At 55.4% G+C, this 18,614-nt stretch overlaps 1 protein-coding gene across 1 annotated transcript; it reads left to right on the forward strand.

Moving 5' to 3' along the window:
- The first annotated feature begins 14,997 nt into the window (after positions 1 to 14,997).
- LOC127031309 (angiogenin-4-like) lies at positions 14,998 to 15,792 on the forward strand. The gene has a single exon (XM_050918061.1). The coding sequence runs from the start codon at positions 14,998 to 15,000 to the stop codon at positions 15,433 to 15,435; it is 438 nt and encodes a 145-aa protein (XP_050774018.1). The 3' UTR covers positions 15,436 to 15,792.
- The last annotated feature ends 2,822 nt before the right edge of the window (positions 15,793 to 18,614 follow it).

Raw genomic sequence — 18,614 nt, forward strand, 5'->3', positions numbered from 1 at the left:
TGGGCCAGAGGTGGTCAGAAAGTGCAAGAGGGCAAGCGCCTCCATCAGGAATCTGAGCCCTTCATGGACACTCAGTTCCTCAGTAACAAAGGCCAGATGGTAGCGTGTTAAACCCCAGGTGCTAGTGCATTAAAGCTCCGGATGTTAGTGAATTAAAGCTCTGGATGTCAATGAATTAAAGCCCCAGATATTAGTGCATGAAATCCCAGATGTTAGTGCTTTATAGCCCAGAAATTAGTGCATTAAAGCCCCAGATGTTAGTGCATTAACCGGCAGATGTTAGCACTCAGGGCCACAAGAGCTTGAACAGAATAGAGTCAAACTCTGCACAAAGGACCCATAAACCCACCAGTTTGAGAGCTGCCGACTGGAAGCTTTTTGTAGCACCCAAGAAGAGGTTTAATGAGTCCTACAACCCCCCAGACAGTGCTCCATCTGTTTGGGCGCCAGGTCTGCTAACCGGCTATTTCCACAGAAGGTCTGGGCATTGGCCCACCGGAAAGTTGGAACTTTAAGACATTGCAGGGATTGCTCCTTCAGCTCATGCAGGGGACGAGATTCAGAGCCCCAGCTCCGATGGGCAAGATCTCTGCTTATTGCTCGGTCCTCCTGCAAGGCTTTTGTGTTGGACATAGGGTGGGAATCCACCTTCCATCCCGTGAAAACTTTTGTGATTTTGGAATTCCACTAAAAACCCTTCCAAAACTGTTGTGAGAGAGAACCAGACATGCCCTATCCCAGCCGGGGCACTTCCATGGGAGGCAAGAAACAGCAATTCAAATTGCTGCTCTGCCTGATCTAGGACAGCAGGTCTGCCCCGTCCCAGCTGAGACCCCTATGCGCCGGGCTAGCGTGAGGTGGGGCTCTGGCAATCTCTCCTGTTGCAGCTGTTAGAATCATGTAGCCGTTGTGCGGCATCATCCTCCGGCTGCTGCTGTCGTAGGCCGAGAGCGCCAGGCCGTTCACCTGCAGCAGGCTCTGGCGCTTGGACAGCCCGGGGGCCGCCCGCGGTGAAATGATCTGGGAGTGGGTGAAACGATGAACCTCTGCGGGAAGGAGAGAGAGACCGGGATGGGAATGGGACCCAGGCATCCGGGGCAGCCACCCGAGGGGGCCCTGCAGCACCCAGTCCTGGAGGAGAGAGACCGGGATGGGGATGGGACCCAGGAATCCAGGGCAGCCACCCGAGGGGGCTCTGCAGCACCCAGTCCTGGGGGAGAGTGAGTGGGATGGGGATGGGACCCAGGTGTCTGGGACAGCAACCTGAGAGGGCCCTGCAGCACTCAGTCCTGGAGGAGAGAGACCGGGATGAGGATGGGACCCAGGCATCCAGGGAGCAAACAGGGGTCACTTACCAGCTGAGACGACCGAGCAGAGAAACAAGAGCCAGGCGGAGAGGAGAGCGGGATGGGCCCCCCCAGGAGCCATCAGGGAACAGGGGATGGGATGGCAGCTCTGCGGGGTGAGGGGTGGGGCTGGGACCCCCAGGGCTGGAGAGACCAGGGCCGCTCCCTGCCTGCACCAAGCTCTCTGCCGCGGGATAGCAGCAGGGCTTAAAACTCAGACATGGCCGCCCTGAGGACTCAGGGGGCCTTGGGCAAAGCAAAATCGGGGGCCCCTTCCATAAAACATTTGCAATACTCTAGTAACATGTATTAGGAAATGTAAAAAATAACTAGTGAAATACATTCAAAAATTAATTTGTAATAATTTGAAAATAAACTAAATACATTATTTAAAAACATTAAAAGCTGTAATGGTCTGTATACATTTGCAATTACATAATGGGCAGTTGCTGGGTGATTGTGATAGTTGGTACCAATGGGCTAACGTTGCCTGGGGGTAGTGCTGTTGTTGCCCACGGCTGGGTGGGGAGCTGGGCTCTGGGTTCAGGGGTGCCCAGCTCACAGGGGCTGGGCTCAGGGATGTGGGGAGATAGGGTCAGGGGGGTGTCCAGCTCAGAGTGGCTGGGCTCACAGCTGGGGGTCAGGGCTGTGGGGAGGATGGGGCCGAGGGGGTTTCCAGCTCAGAGGGACTGGGCTCGGAGCTGGGGGTAAGGGCTGTGGGGGGATGGGGTCAGGGGGGTGCCTGGGTGCACTGGGACAGCTCAGCTCTGCAGGCTGCTGTTCTCTTCAGCCATCCAGGCACAAGGGGAGCAGGAGCAGGGACCAGCCAAGGACCAACGGGGCAGGAGCACAGGCACCTGAGGCCGACCTGTGGGGAGGCACTTGCTTACCTTGCCCAATGCATGAGCGCTAGGGTCCTCTTTCTTCCTCCACTCCACCAGACCACTGCTGAGGCTCTTTTCTTCTCCGTGCCCCTCGCTGGGGCTGACGTGGAGGCTGCGCCAGGGGGCAGCCGCCGCTTTCCTCCAGAAGCGAAGCCCTGGTGTTGCGCCGCTGTCGCAGCGCCCCTGCCACGTGCCCTAAGCAGAGCTGCTGCAGCTCTGCCCAGCCGCCGGCGCCCCCGCCGGCAATGAGAAAAATTGCAGAGGCTGGAGCCCCTGCTCTGGGAGGGAGAGGGATTCTGAGCCTCTGCCTGCAGCTCAGGGATTCCCCTGGCTCAGCGCAGCTGCCGTCAGCCCAAACCTCTGGGCTGCCGCGGCGGCACGCTGACCCCAGGGGCGCCCCAGGCTGCTGGGCTGCCACGCCGGTGCGCTGACTGCGGGGGCGCCCTGGGCTGCTGGGCTGCCGCACCGGCACGCTGACCACGGGGGCGCCCTAGGCTCCCGGCGGCAGGCAGCTGCTGCCACTGGCAGCTCAAACTACCTCTCCAGCAGCAGCGGCTGCAACCATTTAAAAATTTTTTGGAGAGCGCTGTTTTTTGGTGCCCTCAAATCTTGGCGCCCTAGGCAACCGCCTAGTTCACCTAAATGGTTGCACCGGCCCTGGAGCTATATCGTGGGATATATCGTGGGATCCATGGATTTAGAGTTCAGAGGATGTTGGTTTTGGAGACCATGTCCTGAAGGGACCTGCCACAAGGGGAGAGCCCAAGCTGCTACCGTGTCTACGGCGCTCCTGGGTCCAGGAGCAGAGGTATATCTGGAGCCTGCTGATGAAGAGCAAGAGGCTGTTAGCCAAGAAACAGGGAATTCCCCTGAAACGCAATCTGGTGAACCTCTGTTTCCTGGATTGTTTGCAGCTGTTTCTGCCACGTCCAGCCCCAGCCCGGCGCAGATGTGTGACCTCTGGGGGTGGGGGCCAGGTTTGAAAAGGAGCAGGCCGGCTAGGCAGGGAAGCTGTGGCAAGCCTGGCTTTGGAACAGTTTGCAGTTGGCAGGTTTGAGTCACTCCTGCACTGCAGCAACAGCAAGAGAAGGGTTTTTTCTATCAGAGAAGCCTGAACAAAGTCAGCGAATTGGTGCTTTGAATTCCTGCCCTTGTCAAGGCTTGTTTTCCCCTCTTCTAGGGAGAAGTTGGCACCATCACCTGGAGAACAGCAGGAGAGCGCCCTTAGGCTGGCATGGGAAAGGGACGCTTAAGACAAAGTCCCTGATTGAGATCCCATCCAATGGGGACGATAGGGGCTGTGTGTCAGGAGTGAGGGGCACTGGCGGGGGAAGCCCAGGGCTGGGCTAGCAGGGGGCTGCGGGTCGGGAGTGAGGGGCACTGACAGAGCTGCGAGGGGCAGGGTTGGGATGGCAGAGGGCTGTGGGTCAGGAGTGAGGGGCACTGACAGAGCTGCGAGGGGCAGGGTTGGGATGGCAGAGGGCTGTGGGTCAGGAGTGAGGGGCACTGGCAGAGCTGCGAGGGGCAGGGTTGGGATGGCAGAGGGCTGTGGGTCGGGAGAGAGGGGCACTGGCAGAGCTGCGAGGGGCAGGGCTGGGATGGCAGAGGGCTGTGGGTCAGGAGTGAGGGGCACTGGCAGAGCTGCAAGGGGCAGGGCTGGGATGGCAGAGGGCTGTGGGTCAGGCGTGAGGGGCACTGACAGAGCTGCGAGGGGCAGGGCTGGGATGGCAGAGGGCTGTGGGTCGGGAGTGAGGGGCACTGCCAGGGCTAGGATTGGGGGGAGCCCAGGGCTGGTCTAGCAGAGGGCTGGGGGTTGGGAGTAAGGGGCACCAGCAGAGGTGGGGGTGGGGGAGCCCAGGGCTGGGAGAGAACGGGGGCTGCCCATCTTTAGGGGTCCCAGCACTAGAGCTAGTCAGGAATTTCTCCCCAGCAATGATTTTCCAGTGGAAAATGCAGCGTCCACAAAATCACATTTTTTCCTGGAGAGTTTCCCAGTTTGCCAGTAACGGTCCCCTGCCACCGGGCCACTGCGTTAAAGTTGCGGCCAAAGGATTCTAATCCCGGGAAATCTCCTCCCCCCTCCCCCTGCCACTTTGTCATTCCTATTTGGAACAAACTCTGCTGGAGGAAAGGCCAGATGCTCTGCTGGGTGTTAATTATGGTGCCCGCCCTGCTGTGCCCAGGGCCCTCATTGGCTCCTGCAGTACTCAAGGGCCTCCTGCAAACTGCTCCCCTGCCCCAGCGCTGTCCAGAGACACATGGGCTGCAGTATCTCCATGGGCTACACAGCGTGGACGGGGCCCAGGTGCAAAACACTCACAGCTAACACTAGGTGGAAGCACTAGTAACGCCATGGCTGGATGCAGGCATGGGTATGAGACCTGGCTAAGTCTGACCCCCTATATCTAAACCCATGATGAGCCAAGCATGGAGATGGCTTGGCTGGCACTGAGATGCAGCCAGCTCTGGGGTGGGGCAGCTGGTAACAGCCACACATAACACTGTATGGGGATGACTCACCCAGTGCTGAACTGCAGCCCACTCCAGGGTCTTGCTGCCATCAATGATCATTACGGGGGCAGGCTGGGCCATCTGGGAGGGGGAGGAGACATCTCTTGCCAGTGCTCCAGTCCCAGTGCTTAGTGGGGTCCCCCAGTCACCAAAGGGGGGCTGATCCTTCCTGTCCCCCTGGGGAGGAGGCAGCCTGGCCCCTTGGGATGCTGCCCTTGATTGCTGTTTGCCCCCAGATCCAGCTGGTCCGCTTCCCTGTCCAGTCCTGCAGGGGTCAGGGACACACTGGGAGGTTAGGAGATGGTATCAGCACAGGGATGGTAACAACAACCACAACCACACACATCCTGAGCCTTACCCACAATTCCCTGCCTGGACAGAACCAAGGAGTCCTGGCTCCCAGCCCCTCACTCTAACCACTAGACCCCACTCCCCTCTCAGAATCAGGGATAGAACCCAGAAGTCCTGGCTCCCAGCCTCACCCTGCTCTAACCACTAGCCCCTACTCCCCTCCTAGAGCCAAGAACACTTTGAACACCTTCTAAGTAGCCTGTTGGACCCTGATTACATTTCCCCTGAGACAGGCTGACACGACAGGCCTGCATTTCATTTTCAGCTCCCTGTCCAGGCTGGCGTTTGAATTTACGCTGTCCGGTTCTGTGGCCACAACCTGCCCTCTGGAGCCACCCAGGCCTGGTCAGTTACAGCTGAGAGACTGGGGTCACTTGGAGCACGATCGAAGCCCCAGTTTGATCCCTAGGAATGTATAGAGGAAGCTCCTTTCACATGTGAGGAGAAAGCACCAAGGGGCTGGTTGGAGAACTGAACGTCTGGGTGCTGGTGGGTGGCACAATACCTGGTCTTGCTCCTCACAACCATGGGTGTTGCTGAGCCATTGTGCATGTTCCCTCGCTGTGCGAAAAGGTCTCGAGAAAGTTTTAAAGCAGGGTTGTCCAGCTCCTGGGCTGGATTCCATGTTACTGTCCCACGGCCAGGATGTGTATTCAGGACCCTCAAATCCACACCAGATCCCCACCCTGACATCAGTGTGAGCTTTGCCAGGAGGTCACCGGCACAATACAGCCTGGTTGTAGTAACTCAACTTTCACAGATGTTCCCATTCCATCATGGTGAAATAGTTAATGCTGACACTGAAGGGTCGTTTCACTGCAAGGAGATCAACTTCAGGGTTCACCCCTTGCAGTAATTGTTTCAGGCACTCTGCAAACTCAGGCAGGTGTGGCTGAATCAGACACACTGCATTCAGGTTTGGAAAGATTTTTTTGCAGAGGGCTAGAAAGAACCTTTTAGTTTTCAAATGACAGCAGAGATGCCACACAATTGGACTATATCATGTGGGCCACATAAATGCATCATGCATGACTGCCATCCCTGCTTTAAATCAAGCATGATTAGGCAATCGATAAACTCGGGGGTTGTGCCATATGACTGGAGGATTGCTAATGTAGTTCCTATTTTTAAGAAAGGGAATAAGAGTGATCTGGGTAATTATAGGCCTGTTAGCTTGACATCTGTAGTATGTAAAGTCTTGGAAAAAATTTTAAGGGAGAAAGTAGTTAAGGACATAGAGGTCAATGGTAATTGTGACGAATTGCAACACGGATTTACTAAAGGTAGATCGTGCCAAACCAATCTGATCTCCTTCTTTGAGAAGGTGACGGATTACTTAGATAAAGGAAATGCGGTAGATATAATTTACCTAGATTTCAGTAAGGCGTTCGACACGGTTCCGCACGGGGAGCTGTTAGTTAAATTGGAAAAGACGGGAGTGAATATGAAAGTTGTAAGGTGGATAAGGAACTGGTTAAAGGGGAGACTCCAGAGGGTCGTATTGAAAGGTGAACTGTCGGGCTGGAAGGAGGTCACCAGTGGAGTCCCTCAAGGATCGGTTTTGGGACCGATCTTATTTAACCTTTTTATTACTGACCTTGGCACAAAGAGCGGGAATGTGCTAATAAAGTTTGCGGATGACACGAATCTGGGGGGTATTGCTAACACAGAGACGGACAGGGATACTATTCAGGAAGATCTGAACCACCTTGTAAACTGGAGTAGTAGAAATAGGATGAAATACAATAGTGAAAAGTGCAAGGTCATGCATTTAGGAATTAATAATAAGAATTTTGGATATACGTTGGGGGCGCATCAGTTGGAAACGACGGAGGAGGAGAAGGACCTTGGGGTACTGGTTGATAGCAGGATGACTATGAGTCGCCAATGTGATACGGCTGTTAAAAAAGCAAATGCGATTTTGGGATGCATCAGGCGGGGTATTTCCTGCAAGGATAAGGATGTGTTAGTACCATTATATAAGGCGTTGGTGAGACCCCATCTGGAATACTGTGTGCAGTTCTGGTGTCCCATGTTCAAGAAGGATGAATTCAAACTGGAACAGGTTCAGAGACGGGCTACAAGGATGATCCGAGGAATGGAAAAACTGCCTTATGAAAGGAGACTCAAAGAGCTTGGCTTGTTTAGCCTGGCCAAAAGAAGGCTGAGGGGGGATATGCTCGCTCTGTATAAATATATCAAGGGGGTTAACGTTAGGGAGGGAGAGGAATTATTTAAGTTTAGTACTAATGTAGGCACGAGGACAAATGGGTATAAACTGGATATTAGGAAGTTTAGACTTGAAATTAGACGAAGGTTTCTGACCATTAGGGGAGTGAAGTTCTGGAATAGCCTTCCGAGGGAAGTAGTAGGGGCAAAAGACTTTCCTGGCTTTAAGACAAAGCTTGATAAGTATATGGAGGGGATGTTATGATAGGATCGTTAATTTGGGCAATTGATCTTGAATTACCACCAGACAGGTCTGCTCAATGGTCTGCGGGGAGATGTTGGATGCGATGGGTACTGAGTTGCTGCAGAGAATTCCTTCTTGGATGCTAGCTGGTGACTCTTGCCCATATGCTCAGGGTTTAGCTGATCGCCATATTTGGGGTCGGGAAGGAATTTTCCTCCAGGGCGGATTGGCAGGTGCCCTGGAGGTTTTTCGCCTTCCCCTGCAGCGTGGGGCACGGGTCGCTTGCTGGTGGTTTCTCTGCAGCTTGAGGTCTTCAAACCATTTTTGAGGATTTCAATAACTCGGTCCTGGGATAGGGGTTGTTATAAAATTGGATGGGTGGGGTTCTGTGGCCTGCCTTGTGCAGGAGGTCAGACTAGATGATCAGATTGGTCCCTTCTGACCTATGAGTCTATGAGTCTATGATGCTCAATTTCAGAGGCACTGCTGGGTCTTCTGTACCACAGATCAGAACATTGCATGGTGAAAACAAAGTTGTTTTATAGGAGCTAAAAATTACTGGTTTCAGAGAGTAAAACTGAGCAGAAAATGGACATTCTGACCAATGAAAAATTTCCAAGATTTGGACATTTTTGTGCCTTCTATTTCAGCAGCATACACCAACATTTTGAAATTGTTCATGAAATTAACTTTAAAGAAATAATTTTTGAATCAATTGAAACATTTTCTTTCAACAAATTTGCAATGTTTCTTTTTGATTCCAAGCTTTTACTTTTCCCTTTGAAAACTTTTCTTATGAAAAGCAAAGTTAGTTTGGGATGAACAGTCATTTTGAAACAAAAAACTGAAACGTGCTGTACCAAAAACGCCACTTGTCTAAACAGAGAGACAAGGTGGGTGAGGTAATACATTTAACTGGACCAGCTTCTAAAAGATATTACATGTCCACCTCATCTTTCTAATAGCCTGGGACCACAACAACACAGCACACAACTTTCTACATACTTTTTTTCTATATTTTTTCCAAATGAAATGTTAAAATTGACCCAGTTTTGTGGAATTTTTCTGTTTCAACAAAATGGGCATTTTTCCCTCAGAAAAAAAAACAACCCAATTTTCCAATCAGTTCTCAGAGATACTGGAGAAAAATTAAACCCTCTCCTGATAAATCAGGTGTCATAAAAGAGGTGAACGCACACACAGATGCACTGACACAGACACACACAGAGAAATTAAACAAACAAAATACACCTACCATGTATTCTTTTTTCCTTTTGCTGGTTTCTTTTCCATCTCATCATTTTCAGGTCCCAGAGACCAGCTGCCCCGAGCACCAATCCCATCAACTCCCCAAAAGCAGGGCTGAGTTTTCATTTATCTTTTTAACTGGAAAATATTAGGAGGGAAATGTTAAAAATAAATGTCCTGGCTGGCAGTAGTAGCAAGCTGTTGTCCTATGTGTCTAGTGGCCACTAGAGGGGGCTGTGCAACTCCTGTTAGAAATGGGTCATGCAGAACCAAGCATGAAGTGCAGAGGTTTGTGCTTATGAGACAAGACACAGGCGTGGTTTAGTAACACAGCCTAGACGGTCCTGGAGTTTGGATTAGTCCTCTAGGAGGGGGAGCAGGGACACACACACACACACACACAGACAGCAGGACCCATCCCCTCTACACACACACACACACACACACACACACACTGAGCAGGGCCCATCCCCTCCAGCAGGGGGCGCAAGGACACACACACACACACACACACGCGCGCGCACACACACACACACACACACAGAGCAGGGCCCATCCCCTTCAGCAGGGGGTACAGGGACACACACACACACACACACACACACACACACCTGGATCCTGTCCCCAGTGCTGTTGCTGGGGCAGGCCTTGTTGAACTCCCGCAGCCATTGTAATGCCTGCCGGCACTCGGGGAACAGCCACGCGAGGAACCCATGGGCCGGGCCAGCCACTATCGCAGCTGGCAGCCAGTCGGGACCCATCGTGGTCTGGCTGTTTCCAGTGCCCCAGCCGGGGCAGCTGAATGCCTGCGAACCGTCACTATCCGGACGGCAGGCACGGCACAGGTGTGGGGATACCAAGCCCAGCCAGGTTGAAGATGCTCACAACGCCGTGGGACTCTGGGGAGGGACGGCTGGTCAGATTCACCCCCCGCTCCCCCTGTCATGACAGACATGTATGGCCAGGCCCCCAGCTAGTGCAAACTAGAGGTGTTTAATTGGGGTCCAAGGGTCATGCCCCCATGGGGTTGATTGGCACGAAGCAGAGAAAGGGAAATACATGTGCCCCCTTCAGCGTGGTTAGTGCTCGCCTTGTGGATTTAGTGTCGATGGGATACAGGTGTTTACTCCTGGATGTGCGTTTGCAGTGACGATACTGAGCGTCCTCTTGCACTCCAAGACAACTGCTGACATGCATGGTCCCGTTGTGCTCGGTGCTAGGGGCAAGACAGAGCTCACAATCACCACAGCCAGCAAGGACACAGGGATAGCGCTGGGCTGCCCGAAGCCCGTGCATTTCAGTGGGAGTAAGGTGCCTAAATATCTTGGAGGATCTTAGCTACTTTGTGCCTCAGTTTCCCATTTATAATAAGCGAATGACAGAATTGCATCCCTATCTCCCCAGGGATGTGACACGGATGCCTGCAGTAAAGACAGTGCGATGCTCAGATGCTACGGAGGGGGATCCTGTATGAGATAGGGAGGCTGAGCATCTTACGCATTCCTGTGGCGTCAGGTGCCAGGGCTTGAAAAAAGCATCAAATATCAGTTGATTCTCAGTCGAATTGGGCAGATCATCAGCTCTGGGGATGGAGGATTTGGGATTTGAGCCCAGGTATCTAACACAAAAATTACATAGAGCCTAGGATACTGCCTTGTAACATGCTTCTATTGATAGAACGCTGAGCTGTGTGGGTGGGAGGAGTCACTTGATCACAATCTGTAAGTACTTCCCTGGGGGACAAATATTATTAATGGGCTCTTCTATCTAGCGAAAAAAGGTCTAACACAATGCAATTGCTGGAAGTTGAAAGGAGAAAAATTCAACCGAGCAGTAAGGTGTGTAAGTTTTTAATGGACCAGTGTAATTAACCATCAGAACAATTTACGAAGGGTAGTGGTGGATTCTCCCTCAGGGAGAATTTTTAAATCAATAGTGGCTGTTTTTCTAAAGATCTGCTCAAGGAATGATTTAAGGGAAAGGCTCTGGTCTGGGCTAGACATAAGCTTGGCAAAAGTTGATTTTGATTTTTGTTTGTAATTTCAATAGAATATAGCAATTTTTTAAGTATTTTTTTTCTATTTTTATCAAGTTCAATGTTCCTCGTTGGCGAAAATTCTGGGCATTAAGCATTTCTTTTCCGACTTTTATTGATGTCAAATGTCACAGTTGTGGGAAATGATAGGGCGTCCGTAGACAGTGAGATGCAAAAAAGTTAATGCTCAATAAACCATCACAACCCCACTTCTCAAAGTCATGTGTCAAAATATACAAAGTCGATGTCCTTTGATCGAACGCGAAGAAGTTCTCCGGCTGCGTGGATGTGACTTTGCTGACTTGTGCCTGTTGAGTATCAGCAACAGAAAGAGTTTTTCACAGGTGTGTGCGGTGAAATTGACATTTACCGATTAAATTTTGGCCTTTCCAGGGCGTCAGATGAGATGGTCACAAGGGCCCCGTCTGGCTTGGAATCTGGGAAGTCTTTTGAAGCGTGTGACCCAGGACTGCATAGCATGGGGCTCTTGCTCCGTCTGGCAGCCAGAGTTTTTTCCATTGGCCTAGTCTTTAGCTTTAGATCTGCAAGTTGAGTCCACCCCCCACCTTGCGGCATCACCTTTCTCACAGGCAAAGGAGCAAAATTAATTGCCAAGGCCACACAGAGATGGGAAAGGAAACCAGGTCCCCTAAGACATGGGATTATCTGCCCCTGTGACCCCTTCTGTCTCTCCCAGGAGACAGCCTGCTAGTGGTGAATACCAAGAAGGTAATTTCATCCCTGCTGGTGTTGTGGATCCCAGCAAAGGACCATGGGTGATTTTTGCCTCTGGGTGGCACAACATGGAAGCGGATGCAGTTGGTCAGGGACCGTGTATGCTGCTGGGATGAGCTAGGCAGCTGTTGACCCCAGGAGGGCTTGTTCTAGGCAGTCCCAGCTCATGGGCGCCAGCTGCTGCAAAGGGAGACGTGTCCTTCCCATGCCAGGGGGTGGTTCTCAACCAGCCCCAGGGCAGAAAAGCTGGTTGGTTGCAGCAGGGAGACTTTCTTCTCTGGTGCCTGTCCAGTGCAGGTTCAGGGAGCTGGGAATGAGAGACAGAGTTTTCTGCTTTTGTAACCCACTGGCTCCTACGCCCCTCCTCCCCTTACCCACAAGTCAGCACAGAACCCAGGAGTGCTGGACCCCAACCCTCGCTGCTCGGACCCACTAGACTCCCCCTCCTCTCCCAGAACTGGGGAGAGAACCCAGGAGTCCTGACTCCTAGCGCCCGCTGCTGTGATACACTAGACCCCTCCTTCCCCTCCCAGAACTGGAGAGAGAACCCAAGAGTCCTGACTCCCAGCCCTCCTTCTCTAACCAGTCAGGACCTACTCCCCTCCCCAGAGCTGGGGTAGAACCCAGAGTCCAGGCAGCTGCTCCATGCGCCTGCATCCCAGCAGCCAGTGACCCCTGTGCTGTTTACTGTGGGGGGGTCTCCGGGGCAATCCCCAAGCCGTATCTGTGTGGACATTCTCTCTTCCAGGGCCAGTCGGGTTTCCCCGCGACTTTCCCTTCCCAGTGTCCTTGTGCAACGAGGTCATGGGGACCAATAATAGCTGCTGATGAGCCACAGGCAAACACTGGGTTTGTCCTGGCACCTGCTTATCATGACTCCAGGAACCAGACCTGGGGATCTTTGCTCTGCACCACGTGACACTGGGAGGGCCCCCCCCCCCCGGGGTCAGAGTGGCCTGTGGCTGAGGCCCCTCATGCCCATTCCTCTTGGCAGCTTCCTGGCACTTGGCAGCCCAGGATTGCTCTCCCTGTGCTGCAGGTGGGGAAACTGAGGCACAAAACTCCAGAACGGGTGTGGCCACAGCCAGGAGACTGTCAGCGAGCCAGACTCCCAGACCTCCGTACCCCAGCCACTGCACCCCAGTGTCTTCTGAGGGCCAGGGGTAGAACACAGCAGTCCTGACCTCTAGTGCCCTCTGCTTAACCTTTTAGATCCTCCTCCCTCCCAGAGCCATGGACTGAACCCAGGAGTCCTGGCTCCCAGCCCCCTTCCACTAACCCACTAGATCAGTGTTTTTCAAACTGTGGGTCGCGCCCAGGCATGTCAAGCACTGCGTCGCCTTGCTCTGGTCAGCACCGCTGACCGGGCCATTGAAAGTCCTATCGGCGGTGCTGCTCAGCTAAGGCAGACTAGTGCCTACCTTTCTGACACCGCACTGTGCCCCAGAAGTGGCCAGCTGCGGGTCTGGCTTCTAGGCTTCTCCCCCTACCCCAAGCACCAGCTCCTCACTCCCATTGGCTGGACACTGGCCAATGGGAACTTGGGGGGCAGGCAGTGCCTGTGGGTGAGAGTCGCGCCAAGCCGCTTGCATGTCTCTGTCTAGGAGCCGAACCTGCTGCTGGCCACTTCCGGGATGCAACGCGGTCTGTGGTACCAGGACAGGCGGAAAGCTGCCTCTGCACCTTGTCTGTGCCAGTGACCAGGAGCCGCCGGAAGTAACCCAGGAGTCCTGGATCCCAGCCCCCCCCTTCTCTAACCATTAGATCCCATTGCCCACCCAGAGCCAGGAAAGAACCCAGGAATCCTGGATCCCAGACTCCTCCCTCCGCTCTAATCACCAGGCCCCACTCCCCTCCCAGAGACCCAGGAGGGAACCCAGGTGTCCTGGTGTCCAGCCTGGCCCCCCCCTCCACTAAAGTCTCCTTCGTTTGATTTGGATGAGACCTGAGCGTGCAGCCGTCTTAGGCCCCATGTCTGCATGTGAGGGCAGCTCAGGGCCAATGTGCTTAGGGGGAGAGGGGTATGGATGAAGGGGGGGCAGCAGGGGACGGGGTGCTGTGTGGGGTCTGTGCTATCTGCTCCCAGGCATTCCTAGATAACAGCCAGCAGGGAGCTGGCGGCTTTTCATCAGGAGATCCCTTGGCAAACAATACTGGGAGGTGTGTGTGTGTGTGTGTGCGTCTATAACTAAAACACAGGACAAGGAGCCAGGACGCCTGGGTTCTGTCCCCAGCTCTGGAAGGAGAGTGAGGTCTAGGGATTAGAGCAGGGGGCTGGGAGCCAGGACGCCTGGGTTCTCTGCGCAGCTCTGGGAGAGGAGTGGGGCCTAGTGAGGTAGCACAGGGTGGGGGGACTGGGAATCTATTTCCCCAGCTGGGGACAGGAGAGGGGCGCTAGTGAGTTGGGACAGGGGTCAGGACTCCTGGGTTCCAGCCCTGGCTGTGAGGTAGTGCTGAGCTGAGGGGCACTGTAGGGTGTACAATGTCTCAAGCTACTGGCCAGAGCCCCATTGCTCCATACCTCCCTACCCCACCGAGAATCCCTGGGCCCCTCAGTGGGAGGAGCTTCCCTCATCCCCCCACCAGCTGCCCAGACGGGCTGTATATAACAGGGCTGGAGGGGAAGGGAGCTCAGGGACACTCAGCTCTGCTGGTAGCTGGATCCATCTCTGACAGGAGCCGCAGGACTCAGGTGATCTGAGAACAGATTTTAGCCAGGGGGGAATGCAGATTGACTTGGGGCAGGGAGCAGAATCCAGCCCTGACCCCATTGCAGACAGGGGTAAGCTGTACAGAGTCCTGGGTCTATCGCCGGCCCTTAGAGGGCAGAGAGAGGCTGTTTACACATGAAATGCTGCGCCTGCACTGCTGGACTGCCTGGGTGTAAACACAGAGGGGCTTGCCCACCAGTGTCTGCAATCCACCGCCCCGAGGGGCCTGACCTAGCACTGCCTGCAGTGGGGGTCAGGATGGCACAACTACGGCACTGGGGGAGGGGTGGATTTCCTCTGACAGACAGAGCTATGCTGATGTATGTCCCCAGCATACACCACCCTAATGTGGAGAGGAAGGGGAGGTGGGAGCCAAGACTCCTGGGTTCCCAGCACTGCCACAAACTTCCAAAGTCTGTTCTCAGTGACCTAAATCTGGAGAGAATCCACAGGAACGTCTCCAGCTGCACACTGGGGAAAGGGAGAGCAGGGCCGGGCCGGGCAAGGGGATGAGTGGGAGCGGTAACTGGACTGGAGAGAGTCAATGCGGAGGAGTAGGGGGGGCAAGGGTTGGTAAGCAGGCTGTGTGAGATCAATTGCCCCTTCCCTGCCCCACACCCTATACTGCCGCCCTAGTGTCCATTATACAGTATAGCCGCCCCTTCCACATCCCCACCCTCTGCTGCCCCTAGTGCCTGTTCGAGGACACAGCTCCACCGTGCACTACGGTGTCTTGTTTTTGCAGGCCTACCCTGCTTCCGCAATGGGTCTCTCTCGGGATGGGCTCAGCCTGCTCTTGTTCCTGGTTCTGGCCTGGTGCCTGGCCCCACCTGCCCGCTGCCAGGGCCCGCGCTATGAGAAGTTCCTGCGGCAGCACCATGACCACCCGCGGACCAACGCCGGGCGGGATTACTGCAGGGCCAGGATGCAGCACCGGGGGATGGCCCGGCCCTGCAAAGACATCAACACCTTCATCCATGCCCCCAAGGCCCAGATCCACGCTGTCTGTGGCTCCGCGGGCATCGAGTACTGGGGCAGGCGGCGCAGCCAGGCTCAGTTCCCTGTCACCAGCTGCTCACTGAAGGGCCCCCCGTGGGGCAGGTGCAACTACCTGGGCCACGCCAACCACAGATTCCTCGTTGTCACCTGCGACCCAGCAGGCTGGCCCGTGCAGTTCGACGAGAGCCACATCATGAGATAGGGCCAAGCACCACGCCCTGCCCCGCCTCGGCATGGAACTGAGCCCTCGACCACACGTTGTGTTGAATGGGCCAGACCCCCGGCTGGTGTGAATGGACTTTAGCTCCTGGGGGTCAGTGGCGCCAGCCCTCCAGTTGGTGTGAAAGGACCGTAGCTCTATGGGGGTCAATGGGGCCAGTCCCCCAGTGGTGTCAATCAGCATCTCTCCATTAACATTGACACCCTGGGAGCAGTGCTTCAAAGCCATGCAGCTCCTGTCTGGTGAGGTTTGCTCTGGACACAAGCCCAGGACTGCCCAGGCCACGCAGGCTGCCTAGTTGTTCGCCCCGCTGCATGTCTCCAGGTGGCCTGGACACCAGACGTGCTGCAAAAGGTGGGGGTGGGAGTCTGTCTGTGTATGGAGCCAGGTTGGGGGGCAGGGCGAGTGCAGTGCAGGCAGCGGGGCAGGTGCATCCGGCTACGTTCAGATGTCCTGTCCTTGCTCTGCTCCTGACTCAATAAAGGCTCCATTCTGCAAAGCAGCTGGGCTTGTGTGTCCCCAATGCTGTCTCTCTTCTTTCTCCTTGGCCTAGAACCCCCCCCGGTTCCTCAGGGCTACATCTGCCCCTGCCGTACACCTGGGTCACCCCACCGGGGCCGTGGGGCCAGATCCCCCCAGTGTAATTCAACATAGCTTCAGTGGAGTCAAGCCTTCTACGATGCCGATTGGGCCCCAGGACAGGGGACTGACTGGATCTGGGGGGTGGGGAATGGGGCATGGGGCTTTTCCCCTCTAGGGGGCGCCAGCTTCCATCTGCCCCCAGGGCAGGGACTGGCTGGCTCAGGGGGGTGAGGAATGAGACATGGGGCCAGGGGGGTGGGTAATGGACTATGTCTCCTTTCATATTCTTCGCCTTCCCAGCCGACACTATTCCTGTCAGTCCCTGGCCGGTACCTTTTTGACGGATGTGCTGGTCACAATGCCCCCTCCTCCCCAGGCCGTCTGACCTGCGTGACCTTGGCCTCCCCCCCGGTGCAGCTTCCAGGAACCAGAGTTGGGACTTGGGGCTGCCCCAACGGGTGACGTGGCAGCCGGTTCCAGCACCTGGAGAAGGACAATGGGCCAGTGACCTGTGTGTTCAGTGTGGAGCCAAAACAATGGGGCTTGCCTCAGGCAATTCCACTAAATCGTCCCCTGGGGGTCACCTGCCCCACAGCATCCTTGCCAAGCCGGATCAGCCCTTGGGTTGGCACTGTGGCACTCTGTCTCCAGAGTGCTGGTCCTTGGACAGGAAACCTGCTTACTGCCACGCCTATCTCAGCCAGGCCCTCCCGGCAGGTCAGGTTCTGCCCTGAGACACCAGACTTCCCTTGGGGGGAAGCGACTGGGGCTCCTGACAGTCCCTGGCTCTGACCCGATGGGACGGTCCCGAGAAGTTGGCCCTTCAGCAGTAAGCAGCTTTCCAGCCATATGGGCCCAAGGGTAAGGCCCTGGACTGGAAGTGGAGACACCTGAATTCAGTTGTGCTCCCTTTGTGACTTAGGGGGCAGATTTCCCCCATCCCCTTTGGCTTTACAGTAGAAATTGATGGGGGAAAGAGGCCCAAATCCTTCCATGGCTTGGAAAGTCTCACTGTTTGTTTTTTTTTAAATAAAAGCTTGGTGCCTCAGTTTCTCCATCTGGAAAATGATGCCAACCTACCACAGCTCCCGCCTGCAGGGCCCGCATTGTGCCGGGCGCTGCCCAGAATCCGACCTAGCTCAGGGCCCCATAGTGCTGGGTTCTGTACACACCTGCAGTAACAGACAGGCCTTGTCTCAATTTGCTTGCAGTGCAAGGCTAGGGTTTTCAGAGCAGTCTGAGGCTGCTAAGCAGCCTATGCAGAGACACAGTGGGAGAAAGGAAGATGATTACCTGCCTTTGTGGGGCAACTGAGACACGGGGATGCCAAGGGACTTGACCAAAGGCTGGGACCATGAACCAGGTCTCCCACCTCCAGGCCAATGCCTCAGCAGCCTCCTTTGCCATCAAGAGGTTTGTAGCCCAGTACATGGAGCCCACCACCAGGGCCAGATTAACTGCCCAGCATCCCACACCGAACCCTCCACTCTCTAGTGCCCCAACACACAGAGATCTTCCCTGCTCCTTCACAGCCCAGCACCCTCCCCCCAGGCCCTCCAGAGACCCACTCCCCCAAGGTCTGCACTCACCGGCCCTCTGGGAGGCAACTGTCTGCTGGGCTGAGCCGGCAGCGCAGCCAAGGGTGGTTCCAGGATGGCGAATGGCCCCGGCCCCTCGAGAGTGGTGTGATCAGCCAGGCCAGTGCCTGCCCTGGCTGGGCTTCCTCAGGTCCCACTTGCCTGGCCCTGGAGGGGCCCAGCCAAGTCCCCCACATGGCCCCTGCCTGCTGACTGACCGAGCCTGGCCAGGCTTCTGCACCAGTCCCAGGCGGCTCAGCTCCAGGGAGACAGGTGGGGCCCCACAGGTGGTGGGAAGCAGAGACTGCCTGGAGCCAGAGGTGCACTGGGGTCCAGCCAGGGGGCAGAGAGAAGTTGGAGGGTCAGGCCAGGTGGTGGAGAGGAGCCCTTGGCCAACCAGTGGGCAGACTGAAAGGAGCAAGTAGTGGGCGGCGGGGGGAGCCAGTGGGCTGGCGAGATCTCAGGGCACAGTGCAAGCAGAGCAGGACAGGGCCCCTTCTGAGCATGGGCCCGGCTCCATAGCACCGCTGGCGCCATTATAAACCCAGCACTGCCCACCATGCCTTCCCCTAGGGGTCACCGAGCAAGACCCTATGGTTCCACCCCAGCCAACCCTGCTCCTGGCTTTGGAGGTCGCCAGGCTCCCTAGTGCTGGAAGGAGCTGGCTCAAACAACTAGCCAGCGCCCAGTGCTCACTGGCTTCGTGCCCCACCCGACATCTCCGGGCCTGGGCAGGTGAAACTGGCTCGAGAGAGCCCTCTCTGGCCAGCTGGGCTGTATATAAGGGGCACATGCCAGGCTGGAGACTCAGACGCTCAGCTTTAGACTCTGTGCTCCAGCAGGAGTGAAGCCACCAGGTAAGGCAGAGACTGGATTAAACCCAGGGTGAGAAGCAGGGCTGGGGGTGGGGTGCCCAGCTCGGCCAGAGGAGAGGCTGAGAAGGTGACGTGTCAGCGAGGGATCTAGCTAAGAGGAACAGAGCTCTGGACCTTCCCTGGCCCC

The sequence above is a fragment of the Gopherus flavomarginatus genome, chromosome 11 (assembly GCF_025201925.1).
Source record: "Gopherus flavomarginatus isolate rGopFla2 chromosome 11, rGopFla2.mat.asm, whole genome shotgun sequence".
Lineage (NCBI taxonomy): Eukaryota > Metazoa > Chordata > Testudines > Testudinidae > Gopherus > Gopherus flavomarginatus.